At 40.5% G+C, this 19,644-nt stretch overlaps 2 protein-coding genes across 2 annotated transcripts in view; one reads left to right on the top strand and one right to left on the bottom strand.

Annotated features, from left to right (window-relative positions):
• mmp28 (matrix metallopeptidase 28) overlaps nt 1-13,365 on the top strand; it is a 29,667-nt gene extending 16,302 nt beyond the window's left edge. The window contains exons 6-8 of the mRNA XM_084127636.1: nt 7,941-8,084; nt 8,158-8,322; nt 12,047-13,365. Of these exons, the coding sequence (XP_083983762.1) occupies nt 7,941-8,084; nt 8,158-8,322; nt 12,047-12,426 (689 nt within the window). The 3' untranslated portion in view covers nt 12,427-13,365. The remainder of the gene's footprint in view (nt 1-7,940; nt 8,085-8,157; nt 8,323-12,046) is intronic.
• A 4,790-nt stretch (nt 13,366-18,155) lies between these two features.
• On the bottom strand, nt 18,156-18,940 carry LOC311091119 (kelch repeat-containing protein kel-10-like). Its single transcript, XM_084126886.1, has 3 exons — nt 18,824-18,940; nt 18,461-18,552; nt 18,156-18,339 (listed from the first exon to the last, which is right to left on the bottom strand). The coding sequence occupies exons 1-3, from the start codon at nt 18,854-18,856 to the stop codon at nt 18,237-18,239; spliced, it is 228 nt and encodes a 75-aa protein (XP_083983012.1). The 5' UTR covers nt 18,857-18,940; the 3' UTR covers nt 18,156-18,236.
• Between the last annotated feature and the right edge of the window lie 704 nt (nt 18,941-19,644).

Below are 19,644 nucleotides of genomic sequence, written 5' to 3'. Positions count from 1 at the left end.
TTTCATTGTTGATTCAGTTCAGTTAAAAAATTGTGCAGTCAAATAAATAATATTACTGAATAATAAGTGTATTTTAAACTGCAACTAAGCAAGTCAAAGGCAAGGCAACAGTGGCATGAAACCCAAACTCAAACTCAGGTGACAGAAATGGCCAACAGTATGAACAGCAACGAATATAAATTATCTTAGAAAGTCTTAATCCCATTTTTTGGCTACAGAAGACAGAATAATCATGCAATGTTTGCCTTTGAAAAATACCTTCACAGAAAAAAGACACATTCAGTTCAGCATTTCTTAACAAATATTGTCTCTACAACATATTAAAAAACATTTTTAGGTGAATGCATCTCAAAAACATTTTATATGTTGCATGGATTCTCATGGAAAGAGAGCACGATTGCGTACAGAGAGATTTTTTAGATAACAAAAAAACATCAGTGAATCAAGCTATTTCATGATTATAAAGCCATCAACGGGTAACCATCATCACCTGATCTCATTTCACTTTAGCTTTCTTTGCTGCATCAAACATGTTTAACAAACACACTGTCACAGCAGACAAAAAAGACTAATGCTATAATAAGAGTTAAGAGCCCAACTAATGGAAACACTGATCACTGTTATGGTGACTTCAAATGAAACACATTAGGGTTAAACCCCTGTTAATTCTCAATACAAACTTATGTAGAAGTGTGACAGAAATAAAGTCAGTCTGGTTAGTAATAAGTGAAGCTGGTAATGCAGTTTGTGGAGTTGTTTAATCCTCCTCTGCTGAGATCTTCACAGATTTAATGTCTTCTTTTCTCTTCAGTTGATTTCATCTTAGGCTGTGTCTGAAGTCAGTTGTAGTTCTTGTGTTTCTGCTCGTCTCTTTTTCTGTTCTCTTCTTTCCTTCAGTGATTCTGCTTGTTAACAGGCTTATTAAGGCTGAAATGACTCCATATTTAATATACACAGATTTTGTGGCTCAGATAAGGTCCAGTTCTGGTTTATTTCTTTGCTCTTGGCTGACATGTGGCATTGCTATGGCCTGCTTGGCCTGCACAGATAGCCTGCACAGATAGCCTGCACAGATATGTGGGCACATATATGACACCTACACATATATTTTTGTTAGCAGCAGATGATATCTTAAAAGATGAGTGTTGTGATGAGACCTCTACGTGGACTCATGTTGGCCTCCTACTGCTTTAAGGATTTTTTCCTGGAAGGCTTAAAGTAAGATCCTGGCAAACTAGAATGGAATCTTCATTTATGATCAGGACGCTGAGGGAGGATGGTGTTGGTATGAGACCCTTCTCACGCACTGAAGATGGATGGTTGTAGGTTTTCTCCTGAAAGCACTGTGGCGTGTGTAAACCTGCCTGACACATGCTTGAGAAACAGCTGACAGTCTTACTATCTTTCAATGTAAATAGCACTGTCTGTTTCACAACAGCCTAGCAAAATTAGCTGTATAAATTGTCTCGCTAGGTAAAGACTGCTTGTGTGAAAATATCAAGAAGGGTTTCATGATATGACGAACTGGTATGTTTGCAAATGTGTTTTTGGGTAAATCTCAAGAAGACAGGGCAATATTACACCCCAAAATCAACAGAAAAAAAGGACAATCCCTTTCTTATTGCTGTAATGATCTTCAGTAATTAATATCACAATATAACAATTTTTTTTTTTAATTAAAATTAACAAATAAAATAAAGTTCAGTACTAAAACACTATCATGATATAACAATTTTAATAATATTGTTGTTTCTTCCCTTAACAATAAAAAGTATGGAATTTTGCTTGTGTTACAGTAACGTGAGTAGACAGGGAAGGAAATGTGCTTAATTGTCATGAAAATAATGTTGTAATACAAACAATCCTAGAATATGATCCTAAAATAGTCAAGTCAAGTCAAGACACCTTCATTTATATAGCACTTTTAACAATATGGACTGTTTCAAAGCAGCTTTACATTGATAATAGGAAATTACAGTAACAGAGATTGTTTTGGCAATCACTGTAAACCCTAACGCTCAAAATAATTAATTGGTTTGAGTAAGACAAACTTAAATTAAACTAATTAGTTCAGTCAAATTAACTTTTATGAGTATTTAGCACTTTCTTTTTCTTTCAAGTTCACATAACTGATATATTTTAAGTAAACTGAACTGTTTCATTGTTTTGAGTTTTATGAAATTATTTATTTTAATTTAGACAAACTTAAGTTTAACTGAAACGGCTGGGATGTAAATAAAAACTCGAAAGGGAGAGTAAATGCTAAAATTAAGTGTAATATAATGTTTTTTTTTTGTTTGTTTTTTTGTGTAAGATTAATGTTAAGTGTGAGATTTAGTAGTGATTAATGTTTTGTTATGCTAATTTAGAAGAATTTCTGTTAATGTGTTGGCTTTATAGTTACCATCATGGTGACAAGTGGTGCATGCAGCTTGATTTGAGAGCAAATAATCCCTTTATATTGTTGCACTCGTACAGCAAGTGCTTCTGTATAACATACTATTGCTACTATGTTAGCAAATTAGTATTTTAGCAGATTAGCTTTTAAAGCTAACTAAGTTTATACTAATAAAAGTGTTCACATTGAGATTACATGAAAGTTTTAAGTTAATTGTATGAATTAATGTACTCATACATTTTAATTGTTCTTATCTTGAAATGTTTAAGTACAAAATAAAAATCTGCTAGTTCTGCTTACTTAAACTTTGAATTTCAGAACTTACAAAATTTGAGCCAATTGATTGCCTTAAATGTTTTGAGTTCTGCCAACTTATTCGGGTTTACAGTGTACTTCATAGATTTGAGTTATATTAATTGAATGGACTTAGTACTATTAACTTTATTTACCCAAGTTATCTTAACAATAAGTTATTGAGTTACTTGGACACAAATCAAATATTTTTTTATGCTTAAATTGTTTGAGTTAATAAACTTAAATGATTTAAGGCAATCGGTTTCCTCAAACGGTTTGAGTTGAACTAACTCATCAGGTTTTACAGTGTATGCGCGTTTCAATATATATGGGTGGGCATGTAGTCTTTCTTTACAAATTGACCTAAACAAATTACTTGTCTGACCTTAAAAATGTATAATACAGAATTATTTATCACTTCCGAGTAGCCTTGTGAACCGGAACTATTTTGACAACGTTTTATCTGTAGAGAGGTAAAGGGAAGGTGGCCTCCACAGGGGAGAGACTAGTTGACAATTCAGGACTGCGTTGTCGTTGTGTCTAGGCGTAGGTCGTTCATCAGATCTGGATACAGATGCTGGATGCGGTAAACCTCAGGATAAACAGAGAGACTGGATAGTGGCACTATCGCTTGGCTTATGCAAGCCAGGGGCTGGAAGGCCCCCCTTAACATGAGAGCTCACTCGACGAGGTCTATCGCCTAATCATGGACCATGTCTAAAGCGTGTCTTTAGGGTTGAATGGTTTGCAGCCAGCTGGTCTTCACGGAACACATTCGGCAGGTTTTACAAGTTGATGTGCTGCCATAAATGGCGTCTCAAGTGCTTTCGGTGAGTGATTAACCTCACTTATCTCCTAACCTCTTGTTATTGACTACGTGTGCACACTTGTTGCCGCTACGGCTGTTGATGCTGTGCATATGTGCATACTGATATGTTATTACTGTGGTTATGCTGCCCTGTATTCTTCATTGCAAATTGCTATTCTGATCTGACTGATATTCTAGCTGATATGCAAATTCAGGTGTACTTGATCTGAGCAGCTCATTGGTCTGGCCCTGCCTATCAGCTGTGAGCACTCCTAGAGAAATGACGTTATTGGCTGTTGTTCTACTCTGTGATTGGTGTACTAGCCTTACCCCGGTATCTTCGGCCTGATCTTCACCTCTCACCTCTTCACCTCTGTGCGTATGCTATACCGCTACTTACGCTGGTCCCAAGCTATTCTCGCCTTCTATGTTGAACTGTTGTTTTTCATAAAGGTGTGCAGTGTCGCTTACACTAGTCACTGTACACCCTGGCGCCGACGCCGGCCATAGCCCTCATGATGCACTGACTATACTGCTCTCCCAACGCTATGTCTCTCTGCGCTCGCTCTACGCAACTGTTATCTAGCCATGCCTCAGCCCCTTGCATTGAGCCTGAGCCAGCTATAAATCCAGAGAATGATCGTGGCCATAAGGCCGCCTTTTGTATTCAGAACGTAGTTGCCTTTGAGCAATTATTGTTCTGTAGTGCGGTGTGACAGCTGTAAGACAGGTTCTACATCCGAGATAGTCCCCCATTTGCACAGCATGTTCTGGCTGTGCAGGGGAATATGGCTGAGTAGCCATGGGAGAGTCTGAAAGGCTTCGTGGCCACACCCCTCTCCGGCGCGCGTTTCGCGATGTGCAGTACCACTGCTTGCACTATTAGCTACCGAATATGTAGCTAATGCATTCACGACACAGCTTTCTTATTTCCATTGTTTCTAAAGGCACTACGGCTGTAGCTAACGTAAGAGCTGGTTTAATGTCTATGCAATGCTACGCTGTTGCTTATTATTCCACGCTCTGCATTTCATCAGTCCAGTGTTGCTTGACTGTGCGTAAGTTGGGTCTGACCCTCTGCCAGCTTGATGCCTGGTTTTTAAACTAGGTCCAGTACCCGACCGAAATGAATGCCCATCAAAGGAACTAACTATTTGTACATTCGTGAATGTAGAGTGCGGCTATCTCCCCTCTACCTGAGTGGAGCGTGCGTTCTGGATGAAGAACTGGAAGAACTGGGCCCTGTTGTGATGCGAGCTTGTATTTCACAGGGGCGCTCACAGTTTGTAACTTTTACCTCTGCTCGTTCGAGCCGAGAATTTCCTCCCTTTGAGTGTCCTCAGGAAGCTTCCAGGCTGATGGCAGAGTGTTTTTTTACTGACAGAGTTGGCAGAGTTTTTTTTATTTTTTTTTACTCTTACTGACATGATGAAGATAGCGAGATTATCAGGCCTCTTATGTCTGTTCTCACATCCACTGCTTGTTGCGGGTGTCAGGAACAGTTAAAGCCTGTGTGTCAGGTTCATTCCGCTGTGCAGTGCACTAAGTTGGAGATGTTTATTGACACATGCTTTCAAGTGGGAGCATTGGGACAGACCCTCACACAGAGTTGGCAAAGGGACTGGATTATATCAGTGTGCCTGAAATATATCTCTTTTTGGTCAGATTGCCCGTCAGTGGCCTTGTCTTTGAAAGAGTACTTTGAATGACGGCGACTGTATGGCCTCCCTGTTTTAAGCACACCTCTCGCCCTTTTACATGGTCGATTCATGCTGGGCACTCTGGTCAGTTCTGTGATTAAATGTCTCCTTGCTCGCATTGTGATGTTGCATTGCCATTCGCAGTCTGTTGTTACAGGATAATGGTCACCCTTGTGGGTTATATCTATGCGCGCTGCTGTTGTACACATTCATGGTGTAAAAGCAGAGACAAGGAAATCTGTCATCATTTATGGTTTTTCCCACACAGGTAGTAACCTTTACGGAAAACCTATGCCAGGTGGGCTATGAGGCACCTTGCATGTTGCTATGGCCTATATGGTGTTTATAACTTGGATGTTCCTTGCCATGCATGTATTGTCCGTAATGGCACCAGTACTTATGCTGCCTTCGAGTTTCATCTGCATGGTGTTACCACGCTTGTATTATGTTCATGACAGCACAGGCATCACCGCTGCAGCGGACATCAGTATTAGGGGTTGGCCCGACCTCTGCCGTTATCTGTTCCATGATGTGTTTGCAGTGGCCCATCTTATAACGGTGACGCAGTGTCAAGACACCGACTCGAAAGGGAATGTCCCCGGTTACCTAACGCAACCTCGGTTCCCTGAAAGGAGGAAACGACACACTGCGAACGCTGCAGTGTTACATATCTCAGAGTCTTTGTCGTCCATGCTCTTCTTCAGTCCAAGATTCTGAGGCAATGGCACTCAGTGCTGCCTTATAGACCTTATGTGCCAGAGAAATGAGGGCACCGCCATCTTTAGAATATTGTCTTTGAACTTCCGTTTTTGCAGTCGCTCTGTATATTTCTATGGCATTGCTGTCCAGGAGTAATTAGCTATTGAAGTGAATTTAATTAATGTAAAGTTAACGAAAGTTATCATGAGGATTGTAATGTTTAAAGCAGATGTCTTAACAAATGTCAGTAGACTGGGATGATTTTAAAACGAACCGTTCATTCATAAATACGCAAGATCGCTGTGAAAATACAGACCGGAAGTCAAAAGACAACGAGCGCAGTGCTGAAAAGGGGCAGGGCTACATAAGGTCTATAGAGCGGGGGAGCCCGCCTCTATTTCGTGCACTTGAACGCCATTAGCGGGCGATTTCATTAGGCTTCAGTAGATTTGAAGAAGGGATAACCCCTATGCACCACCTAACAGTGACGCAGTGTCTCATTCTCTCCTCTCAGGAAACCAAGGTTACGTTTGGTAACCAGAAATATTTTGTCAACTTTAAATTTACTCTGAATCTCAGAGTTTGTTCAACTAGCTTCATGCAATAGGCCTCAGATCATTTGAATAAGTTTTAAGACATCAGAAGATTTGAACATCTATTCTGTTTAGACACACAAAGACATCAAGAATCAGTGTATGAATCGCAACAATGGTGACAATCAGCATAAAGCTTCATGCCACAGTGCAGTGAAACTACGGGTAGGCTACATACCACTAAACTAAGCAATGTTCAGTTTAACAGATTAAAGAAAGAAAAGAACGAGAGAGAAGAGAATGGCAAGTTTACAATCAGATTACCACGGCCTATGAGAAACATCAAAGAATCAGGATCCCCAGCAGGCACAGGATGTAGAACTTTTGTTGAAAATGAAAGTCGGGTTGACATCTAAATCCAACGTTTGTTTGACGTCAATCTCCAACGTTGGGCAGAAGTTGAGTTTTTGTTGGAGTAAACACCGACAAAAAAAAGTTAAATGCATGGCAGTACACATTACCAGCTTAATTTATTACTAACCAGGGTGACTTTATTTCTGTCAGATGTCTACACTCTACAGAAGTTTTTATTGAGAACAAACAGAGGATTAGATGTTAATTTAGATTTAAAATGGTTGTTTGTTATGGCAAGAACTGCAAAAGAAATTGAGTTCAAAAGATGTTGGCTACTTGATGGTGATAAAGACATGATGATCATCATGTAGTGTTTGATTCACTGATCATATTCCAAGTCTATTCTTTTAGATATCATGTTAATAATTTCACATTATGATTGTAATAGTCCTGTGATTGTCCAGCAGTGTTCTAATCTGAGGGATTGTGCACCCAAAAGCTTTAAAGATACACGCAGACATTAAAGAATCAGCGTATGAATCTCAATAACGGTGACATGCTTCATGTCACAATGCATTCTGGGTGCATCATACGAAACTCATCTATGTCACCATTGTTGAGATTAATTTGCTGATAATTGATGTCTGTCAAAAAAGTCAAGTCAAACTACCCAACTAAAGAAATACGGATCACCATAAACCAAACTATTATTTTCAATAAAACATCAACATCTAAACCTATTCTTAATAAGAAATTCTGTAGACATCTGACAGAAATAAAGTCAGTCTGGTTAGTAATAAGTGAAGCTGATAATGCTGTTTGTGGAGTTGTTTAATCCTCCTATGCTGAGATCTTCACAGATTAAATGTGCTGCCATGCATTTCACCCTTTTTTGCAGTGCGGCGCTTATTCCAACCAAATTTCAACGTCTCTCTGATGTTGGAGCTTGACGTCAAACAAACGTTGGGTTTCAACCCAACTTTCATTTTCAACCAAAATATAACGTCTGACTGACGTTGGATTAGTTGGAGTCCAACGTCTTCTGAAGTCACATTGATGTACTGTGTTTGCTGGGAAGAGGCACAACTTAGAGTGTCATATACACTGGCAGTATATAAGTAATAAGTACATTGGCATTCTGCATGTGTGTGCAGGTCAACCACCTGGGGATACAGTGAAGCCGCTGGCAGGACGGGCTCTGAGATGGCCCATGCAGGACTGGCAGATTTCTCAAGATTCTACGGGAGGTTCCCTCATACCCCACTACTGCCAGGGTTTCTTTGATGCCATCACCATGGGTAAGAACTGGACATTTTAATGGACACATTAACACTTTTCCTCGAACTGTGTAAAGCTGTCGTTTTTCTGTAGATGAGAATGGGACAGTGCTGGTGTTTCAGGGCCATCATTTCTGGACGGTATCTAATGGCAGTGTGAGCGATCCTCTTCCGCTTCAGACTCGCTGGCCGCAGCTGCCGTTGGCTATTGAAGCAGCTGCCTTCTCCCCGCTGGACAGCAAACTCTACTTCTTCAAAGGTAAATACCTCAGGAGTTCAGACCGTTACCCAAACACAGGTAATACAATATCCAGGGCAGTCACTTCCAGAGTGCAGATTTGTCCAGGGTACATCTGATCAAACTGAATGCAGTGTCAACCCTCAAATCCCCAAAAGCAGGTTTTGTAATTACAACTTCCGTTGAAATTCCGTATCATAGAAAGCAAAGTGTCTCAACTAAAAAAAAAAAAAAAAAAAAAAAACGCTGCTCTGCCTGTCACGATCCACACAAGAACAGAAGAAAGGTAGATCCAATATGCAGTATGTGTTACTTTAATGTTAGGGTAATCCAATCTCATAAACAGTCCAGGCAGGTCCAGGTCAATATCCAATAGAGCAATCCAAACATAAACAGGAACAAAACAAACGGCAAGAACAGAACTCGGAAGTGGTGTGATACAAACAACAAGGACTCCGTGACACATACTAAAACAGACAGGGTTATATACACAGGGAAATGACAATGCTAATGGGGAATTGGCTGAGTACAATAATTAGTGACAAGGGACAGCTGAGTGCAATGAAGAGACAAGGATCGTGGGGAATGTAGTTCAAAATGTGACAGACACCGTGGGGAAGGAGGACATCTAGTGGACGCCTGGAGAACACAACCTGACACCGTGACATAACCCCCCCTCAACGGAGCGGCTACCAGATGCTACAAGACAACAAAGACCACAACATAAAACAAGAGTCCAGGCGGGAGGTGGACTGGTGGAGGATCAGGGGGAGGGATGGGGGGCCAGGTCCATGTAGGGAAACGGGGACAGGGAGTGACAGTTCATCTGGCGGCCAGGGCGGAGACGACAGTCCATCTGGCGGCCAGGACGGAGACGACAGCCCATCTGGCGGCCAGGGCGGAGACGACAGCCCATCTGGCGTCCAGGGCGGAGACGACAGTCCATCAGGGCGGAGACGACAGTCCCTCTGGCGGCCAGGGTGGACACTCTCCCTCGGGCGACCAGGGCGAAGCAGACAGTCCATCGGGCTGGCAGGGCGGAAACGACCCCTCGGGCGGCCACGGCGGAGACGACCCCTCGGGCGACCAGGGCGGAGACGACCCCTCGGGCGACCAGGGCGGAGACGACCCCTCGGGCGGCCACGGCGGAGACGACCCCTCGGGCGGCCACGGCGGAGACGACCCCTCGGGCGGCCACGGCGGAGACGATCCTTCGGGCGGCCACTGCGGAGACTACGCCTCGGGCGGCCAAGGAGGAGACAACCCTTCAGGCGGCCATCGCACAGGAACAGACACCGGCTCAGGAACTGGAACAGACACCGGCTCAGGAACTGGAACAGACACCGGCTCAGGAACTGGAACAGACACCACCGGCTCAGGAACTGGAACAGACACCACCGGCTCAGGAACAGACACCAGCGGCTCAGGAACAGACACCAGCGGCTCGGCGGCGGCCATCTTGTCTGAAGACACAGGTTCGACGGCGGTCATCTTCTCCGAAGACACAGGCTCGGCAGACATGACGTGAACATTCTCGGCGGCGGCCATCTTGTCCGAAGACACAGGCTCGGCAGACGTGACGTGAACAATCTCTGTGGCGGCCATCTTGTCCGAAGACACAGGCTCGGCAGACGTGACGTGAACAGGCTCGGCAGACGTGACCACAGTCTCTGAATCGGCAGACATGGACTGAACAGTCTCTGGGTCAACAGACGTGACGTGAACCGTTTCTGGGTCAACCAGCTTGACATGAACAGTCTCTGGGTCAACAGGCGTGACATGAACAGTCTCAGGATCAGCAGAACTCATCTGCTTCCTCCATGCCTGCAGAACTGCCACTACATAAAAAAGGAACACAGCCTTCCTGGCCATGGCAGGACTGATGATGGGGAGTTCTGGGACATCCTCCGGGAAGACAGCAGGCTGTTCGGGGACGACCTCCAGGGAGACAGCTGGCTGTTCGGGCGGTCTGGGCGGCGCGTCAGGGATGGCAGTCACCTCCGGGATGGTCTCTGGGTTAGGAACCACCAGACAGGTCGTTAAAGAGGCCTTTCTCCTCCTCCGTCTCCGGACCACCAGAACTGGGACCACCGGACTCGGGACCACCGGACTCGGGACCACCGGAACTGGGACCACCAGAACAGGGACCACCGGAACAGGGACCACCGGAACTGGGACCACCGGAACTGGGACCACCGGAAAAGTCACGGAGGAGGTCTTCCTTCTCCTCCTCTGTTTCTGATGGCAATGTGCAGGTTCTGAGCAGGGAGGAATCAGCGGCGGATGGGGCTCTGGGCTGGACCTCACCAACCCAGAGTCGAAGGGGGGCCATGGTAGAGAGTGGTGTTGAACTCCCTCTCGCCCATCCACTCCTCTGCGACCTCCCCGGGACCCACGAAAAATGACTAAGCGGGTTCCCTTAAAACAATCTCTCCTCTCCCGCTCGGTGGCTGGGAAAGAGAAGTTAGAGTACATACCGCTGGACCTAGTGCGTGACGGAGTCCTTCTGTCACGATCCACACAAGAACAGAAGAAAGGTAGATCCAATATGCAGTATGTGTTACTTTAATGTTAGGGTAATCCAATCTCATAAACAGTCCAGGCAGGTCCAGGTCAATATCCAATAGAGCAATCCAAACATAAACAGGAACAAAACAAACGGCAAGAACAGAACTCGGAAGTGGTGTGATACAAACAACAAGGACTCCGTGACACATACTAAAACAGACAGGGTTATATACACAGGGAAATGACAATGCTAATGGGGAATTGGCTGAGTGCAATAATTAGTGACAAGGGACAGCTGAGTGCAATGAAGAGACAAGGATCGTGGGGAATGTAGTTCAAAATGTGACAGACACCGTGGGGAAGGAGGACATCTAGTGGACTTCTGGAGAACACAACCTGACACCGTGACACTGCCAAAACGCTCTCGAGCGCCCACAGCTTTGGCGGACACATGGCCTAAGGCTCCTCCTGAACTTACGTTTATAACTTTATTTATTTATATGAATTTTATCATTCATATAGCCATACTGATGTTTTTGTTGTGAACAAGCGTTCCATAGGCTTTTGGAAAACAGCACTGTGAACAGAAAAACAAACCATTTTAATATTCCACAGAAGAAGTCATAAAGGACTGATACAATTCAAAGTGATTTATAAAGCGCTTTTCACAATACACTGTTTCAAAGCAGCTTTACAGAAAATCATGATGCTGCAAATGTTTATAAAATATTAAAATCTGAATGCCTTATAGTCACATTTAGCAGATTAGAGCTGTGAGATACTAAAGTTTACTTTTTACGAATATACAACATGAGTTACAAGTGTACTGTATGTTTGTGGATAAAGCTGCTTTCCATCTTTATATATAGAGCAATGCGATAACAGACTAGATAACACATTTTGTGACAATATAAAATATTTTCTATAGTAGAATTAATTTAAGTGAGTGTATTCTATGTATGCATATAACGTTGGATGTACAATAAATTGCCTGGCGAATATATAATTAGCATTTTGCGACAATATAAACAATCAAGCAGTTAAGATTTGCTATAGAGTGTATATCAGTTTACATGAGTGTGTATCTGGGTATAGTATTTGATATACTAGTATTTGTATAATTTGTTATTATTAATTCGTTAATAAAACCTAAGAGTGAGTAAAGGTCATTTTTAGGTAAACTATTCCTCTAAAGAAGCATATTCTCAACACATCTCCATGTTTTTTCTCCTGGTAGGAAGACGGATGTGGCGTTACTCAGGCTCTGATCTGGACCCTGGATTCCCCAGGAAGAACAGTAAACTGGGCTTACCTTCGCACCCGGACTGCGCCTTCTTCTACCAGCCTCTGGGCCACATGGTGCTCTTCAAAGAGTCCCGCTACTTTGTCCTGAACCTGGAGTCTCTGAGCATTGAGCCGTACTACCCTCGTGCTCTGAGGGACTGGAAGGGTGTTCCCCGGGGGGTAAACGGCGCCTTGACTCGGCCCGATGGAAAACTGTATTTCTTTAAAGAGCAGCAGTTCTGGAGGTTTGATCCTGGGAAGCTGAGCATTACTGCGACTGGACAGTGGGAAGAGAGGCTGCCATGGATCGGCTGCCACACGACTCCATCATAATGAGCTACTCTGACCAGAAGAGGCAGTCAAACTAGATTCACAATATTAAGAGGCGTTTGGGATATGTGCAATTAATGTAAGGCATAAAGGTTTTGTCTGGGAAAAGGACTGAAAAACAATCTACAAATGCAACAAGAGCTTGGCAAAGTGATGTACTCTGGCGAACAAAGAGTTCAAGTCGCCCTGTGATGAAAATCAAGCTTTAAATGTTGTTTATATGTCTGCTTTAAAGGCACACTATGCAGTTTCCGTTTTTCTCAAACAGCGACCCCTAGAGTCTCCATAGTCTATTTAATGTTACTGTCATAAATACCACTCACGCAGAGCCGTCTCTGCACTCTTCCGACTGCGCTTTGTTTTCTTCGTCGACTCTGCCATGATTCACGACTGAAATGCGTGCTAGTGTCTTCCACAGAGGCTGCTTCATATGTTGTTGATGTATGTGACGTCGTGCCGTAAAGCAAGTTGTGATTCTTGTGAGATTTGTTGGGGCGCCACCTCTCAAACTTGCATTGCTGGTTTTGCCAGCGCCGTCATCGAAACGATTTCGAAGCTGTTATATTAAGGTACACATCTTGCATAGTGTGCCTTTAAGACAAACCATGTGTAAATTCATGTCAACACCATTGCTGAGTATTTTATTTTCTCCTTAAAACTGCTGTGAGTGAGTGGAGGCGGGGCTCATTTGCAAATTCATTCACCACGTATACTAAATGAGGCAAGGGTGTAGTTTTAAGACATGAAGAAATTAATGTCATTTTGGTGATCAAAGATGAGTTTTAAGGGATAAAATGATTGACTACAGGGGGACTTTAAGATTTTTTCTTTAAGTCTCTTCTGTTCACCAAGGCTGCATTTATTTGATCAAAAACATAGGCTAGTAAAACAGTAATGTTGTGAAATATTATGACAATTATAAAATGAACTATTTTCTACTTGAATATATTTTAAAATGTAATTTATTCCCGTGATCAAAGCTACATTTTCAGCATCATTACTCCAGTCTTCAGTGTCACATGATCCTTCAGAAATCACTCTAATATGATTGAAAACAGTTCAATGTTGAAAACAGTTGCTTCAAATATTTTTGGGAAACTGTGATACACTACCATTCAAATGTTTGGGGTAAGATCTAAAACAATAAATAGAAATTAATACTTTTAACTAACAGCATCAGCAGACATTAAGACATTAATGATGTTACAAAAGATTGCAAAGAATCTTCATTAAAAGGAATCAGTTTCCAAAAAGTATTAAGCAACAAAAACAGTTTTCAACATTGATAATAATAACAACCATTATTTATTACTGATTACCCTTAACCCTTTAGAATTCCTGCAAAATTTGCCCTAAAACGCCTAAAAAGGCATTCCCAAAATACATTGGATGCTGTTCTTGAACCATTTGGAGTATGGTTTCAGTCTCTTTTGAAAGGGGACACTTTGAGGTTTGTTCCTAAACAGTCAGAATCACTGTAAGTCTTACTGGTATTGAGTAATAGAACTTTGAACACACTAAAAAAAGGGTGAAAAAATTTCCACCTACATTTTTTTTTTTTTTTTTTGTAAACAGATGCCTGCAGATAACTATAGCTGGGAGGTATTAGCTGGAAAACACAGTGGGATCACAGCATGAAGCCTTACCAAGCCAAATTTAAAAGTCGATAACAATCTTAGATAATGAGTGTTTTACACATGTACAAACAACAACAAACCTCAAAGTGTCCCCTTTCAAAAGAGACCATGCATGTACTCCAAATGGTTCAAGAACAGCATCCAATGTATTTTGGGTATGCCTTTTTAGGAGTTTTAGGGCAAATTTTGCAGGAATTCTAAAGGGTTAATAAAGCAATAAATAGTTTACTCAGTAAAAATAATTCTCAATATTATATGTTTGTTTGTTGAGCTGTAGAGATCCCTTGCAAGGTTTAATTTTTTAAATGAACAACACTACACCTGAGAGAAAGTTTAACATCTAGAATACTATGGAGCTATTCTTGTGCCAATAAAAATGAACGTAGCTTTTCAATAAACTAATGAAAATATAAATTGAAACTAAATAAATTATCTCTAAAACTGAAAAAGAATAAATCGCAGGCCAATTTTTTTTACTTTGTTTTTAATACACTGCATGTTTTGCTAACTGTTTCTCATATTTCAATCGCTGATCTGAACTTACAAATGCGCTTCCAGAGTTTTCATTTACGCTTCTGAAGTTTTCGTTTACGCTCCCTGAGTTTTCGTTCGCTGTTCTGACACATTTCTCTCGTGGGGGCGGGGCTAGTAGCAGTGTGTTCTCATTGGTTACTGAGCTTTTGATTGATAGCTTCGTGACCTGGAAGTGAAGACGTCAGTGTTTATGTGTGGATGTGAGCGTCTGTAATCGCAGCTTTCTATTTCATTTTAGTGATATTAAGTTATGTTTGTTTTTTAATTTTATCTGTATTTACCTGCTGCTACTACTTAGTTGGCAGAATCTTTTTAGGAGCACAAGAGATCTATTCAGTCTATTCAGGTGTAATTGCACATTAAAGTACTGTATATAATACTTAAAATATTGTAGTGTCCAATGTTTTCGGAGAATATTTGTTTATTCCTGATGATTATTTTGCATGTTAGGCTCTGATTAGGTTCAGCTGTTACAATTTAAAGAGAATACTAGCAAACGTGTGTGATATATTCAGCCGTCAAGAAAGTCAAACTTCAACCAGGTAATCAAGGTTGGCAACCATGGCCATCACACTACTCATCGTTAGCATGATATACGTTTACACCATCAAAATTAATGATCACTTAAATAAGAAGAATTTAAACAAAATGAAAATTACAGTCGTGGCCTGCTGTCAGATACAGACCTCAAAGGGCATTTCATTACATATGTCACACAAAGAATGTTCTTGTTGCCATTTTTTTTAAATTGATAATTGTATTTAGTTATTTCATTTAATTAACACTATCTGCTAACATTTCAAATTGTAAATATATTTTAACAATCATCAACCGTTTCAATCGTGACTTATACAACCAGTTAAATTAATGTAATTGAAAATATGAATTCAAATAAATTTACATTCTTTATTGTCACTAAAGCATATACACAAGTATCAGAGTGAAGGTCTTGGATGCAATTATGTTGTGACCGGAAAGACCAGAATCCACAAAACATTAACTGCATAATATACACGTAATGCACAGTATTCTCATGATATACATTACTATACAAAATGCACAATTACAAATATAGAATACATTTTAAAAATTAATATACATTTTATATTTGTATTTAAATCTTTAAATCTATGCATTACAACCCCCCCAATATTTATACCATGATCACATGAAAAATATGCAGACCCAAACTTCAACCCCCCCAATGTTCAAACCAAATCTACACCCTTGCAAGCAGTACGAGGATAGTCCACCCAAAACATGAGCATTCTCTCATCATTTACTCTCCTTCATGCCATCCCAGATGTATATGACTTTCTTCTTGACATAAACATAGACAAAGATATTTAAGGAAATAATCCATCTCTGTGAGTCCATAATACAAGTGGATTGTAACCCATGTATGTAAGATTTTTAATAGTTAAAACAGTTTACATTATTAGTATTTCTTTTATCTAGCCTATTGTTTGACTTCAGAAGGCATTGACTCATCCACTGAGGTCGCATGGATTACCGTCACAGTCACTGTGTGTGGTTTTTAAAGCGTCTTTAGGACTCGCAGAGATGGATTACTTTCCTTACAATCTTAATTCGTGTTTATCTGTAGAAAGAAAGTAAAATGCATCTGGGACAGAATGAGGGTGAGTAAAATAAGAGAGAATTGTATTTTTGGGTGAACTATCCCCTCAACATTTATATGCTATTGGTATGCTAATCCAAGATCAGCATAGATTAATAAGAATAAAGTGATACCTCTTGTGTACTTGTGAACTGTGTTTGTTTTAATCTAGAGGAAATTGAAATATTTGCTAGTTTATATTAAAATAAATCAGGTGTCTGAAGATCAAGATCCCAGTCATTCAAAGGTGATGTGTCTGAGCAAAGTAAGATTATTGTCTGTTAGGGACAGTGGATCTCTGGTATTATCACTCCATCCTCTGTGTCAGCATCAGAATTTTGTTTATGGAAATGTTGCTCCACTCCCTGGAAAATGAGAGAGGAAATGTATTATAATCTAACAATACAAACTGCTTTGAACTCCCCATACAGTAACACGTTGCAGACTTAAAATATTTATTATATTTATATTTAAGGGATTTTACAGTACTAAATATTTACCCCGTAGTCAAGCAGCATTTATCATCTGTAATACTGTTGTGTAACCAGTAGATGGCTGTATTGCCCTATATATAAACATATGGATGTGTATTCCCTAGTTGCTGGATGTTTTCAGTCATAATTACTTGCATGTATTAAGTTTTTAATTTGGACATATATTTATTATTAAAGACTATTAAAGATTTAACATTTGTCAAAGAAATGTTCATTTGAAGTGCACTTTTTTCATTATTATTAGTCAAATATGGACACAGAAAAAGCAATTTGTTACTCATACTAGATACATATAATAGCTTTATCAGTCATCTTTATCACACAAAAGTAATCAGAATAAATATTGCAACCAGGGCGATACTTCAAAATAATTGAGTGTTTACATATTACGAACAGAGACGTGGTCTGTGGTCAAGTCGTGTCTCTCCTCTTTCAAAAACTTTGCATCGCAAATTAATCAGCAATTGAGAAATTCAGGTTTAAATCGCTTTATTGGCATGGTAAAAAGGCTTTACATTGCCAAAGTTAAATCAGGCAGTGATTGACAGCGCTCTGGTCCTATGGCATCGGTCATTGACTGATACAGTACAGATAGGCTACTGTACAGTACTCTAGCTCAATGTTGTTTGGGGTGGCTGTGGGGAAATATGATCTAATCGAAGCAAATATGATCTAATCGAAGACTGTAACCGAATGTAGATAAACAAGTCATTTAATGATTGGGCTAACAGTTAAATCAAGACAACACAGCTCAGCTGTATAATGTTATGGGCTCTCACTGAGCTCTAAAATGCCTCTCCACCTGAAAAAGGCCAGTACTGTATTATAAATAGTATTAGTATAGTATTAAAAACAAAACAAAAATCAGACTTACCACGAGTAGGCTAACGTTATCCAGTATCCTCCTGATATAGCGACGATGACTAATGATAAATATCATTCGTCTGTACTATTCCTTCTATAAGAGATCATCTCAACAATATAGTGTAGCAGCAAATAAATACAGATATAAACTTAATATCACTAAAATGAAATAGAAAGCTGCGATTACAGACGCTCACATCCACACATAAACACTGACGTCTTCACTTCCAGGTCACGACGCGATCAATCAAAAGCTCAGTAACCAATGAGAACACACTGCTACTAGCCCCGCCCCCACGAGAGAAATGTGTCAGAACAGCGAACGAAAACTCAGGGAGCGTAAACGAAAACTTCAGAAGCGTAAATGAAAACTCTGGAAGCGCATTTGTAAGTTCAGATCAGCGATTGAAATATGAGAAACAGTTAGCAAAACATGCAGTGTATTAAAAACGAAGTCAAAAAATTTGCCTGCGATTTATTCTTTTTCAGTTTTAGAGATAATTTATTTAGTTTCAATTTATATTTTCATTAGTTTCTTGAAAAGCTACGTTCATTTTTATTGGCACAAGAATAGCTCCATAGAATACAGCCATTTTTTTGAATGCATTTATTCAGGAGTCATGACACTCCATTTGTAGTCAGATTGTCAGATCTGCTAGAGGGAGATCATTCACTGTCAGACTCGTCTGAGGTCTCGTAGGTTAGCAATCCTGATGCTACACAACAGCTCAGAGAACAGCGGGAATTGGCCATTCTTTTTGCATCAAACCTGTATAGAAAACAGATGCAAGGAATGCAATGAAATATAGTCTGTATTAGACTTTTAGACTTATATTTATATCTAATGCAGTGTAAAGTGATCTGTAAGATTTAGTGTTTGTGGAAGTTACCATTGATCTGTCTTCTCATCGTAGTGCTCCACATCAGAGATGTAGCTGAATCCATTAAAGCCTCCGACAGCAAACAACTGATCATTAACTACCTGGATTTTGAGGAAAGGAAAAAGGAAAAGAAATAATGTACAGCTAATGTCTTTAACTTTACATGAATAAATCTTATTATAGATGCATCACTTAATTTAAACATAGTTAGAATGTTTTGGCACACATTGATCTTCGAAGCCTTCTACGATTTTAGGGTGCAACTTTCCAATTTTTCTCAATATGGAAGCAAAAACAAAGTCCCCCATATTCATTATCATCAAATTATTTCGTAGTTTCACCAGATACAGATTTTAACTGTCCACATCTCACCTCAATGCCAAAGTAGCAGCGTGGGTTGTTCATTGATGCAACATCAGTCCAGATGTTAGTGAGCGGATTGTAGGCCTCCGCACTCCGCAAAAAACTGGCATTATCTTCATCAGAACCACCAACCTTTAAATAAATACACTTTTTATTTGTATATGCACATCCATGCATGCATTTACATACGTGCAACCTTTAAACTGTGATTGTTCCATATTTCTGTATTTGTGTCATGGTTATCATAGTTAATTAAAACTATAAAACTGTGTTCAATACTCACAGCATACACTAGATCTGCATAAGCGATCACACCAACAGCATTGCGGCGTCTACTCATGGGAGCGATGAGAGTCCACTGGTTTGTTTCAGGGTTGAAGCTCTCAGCAGAGGAGAGACACTCGGTCCCAGTCCAACCACCACAGATATAAATCTGACAAACACAAACATAACATGCATGATGTTCGTGCACAATCATCACAGACTGATCAGAAAAGCAGTGTTTAAAACACTCAGTAAATTTTATGATATTCCTTTCCATTTTAACACTATTCCTTATGCCATATCTCTATTTCAGATTTCCTTCATGCTTTACAGGCATTAAGAGTCTCCAGCAGAAGAGTGTTGAATCATGGGTAAGTGCTCTTACCCTGCCCTGCAGTGAGGTGGCGCTGGCGCTACTCCTCTTTCCATTCATGGGTGCCATCATTGTCCACTGATTGGTGTTTGGATCGTAGCGCTCTACAGTTTTAAGCGCTTGTTGTCCATCAAAACCACCAATGGCATAAATGAGCCCGTCCAGAACAGCAACACTTATAAAGCAGCGGCGT

Source organism: Abramis brama (assembly GCF_963993115.1).
Source record: "Abramis brama genome assembly, chromosome: 10".
In the NCBI taxonomy this organism is placed as follows: Eukaryota; Metazoa; Chordata; class Actinopteri; order Cypriniformes; family Leuciscidae; genus Abramis; species Abramis brama.
Note: the sequence above shows the minus strand (reverse complement) of the source record. Positions and strands in the feature narration are given on the sequence as shown.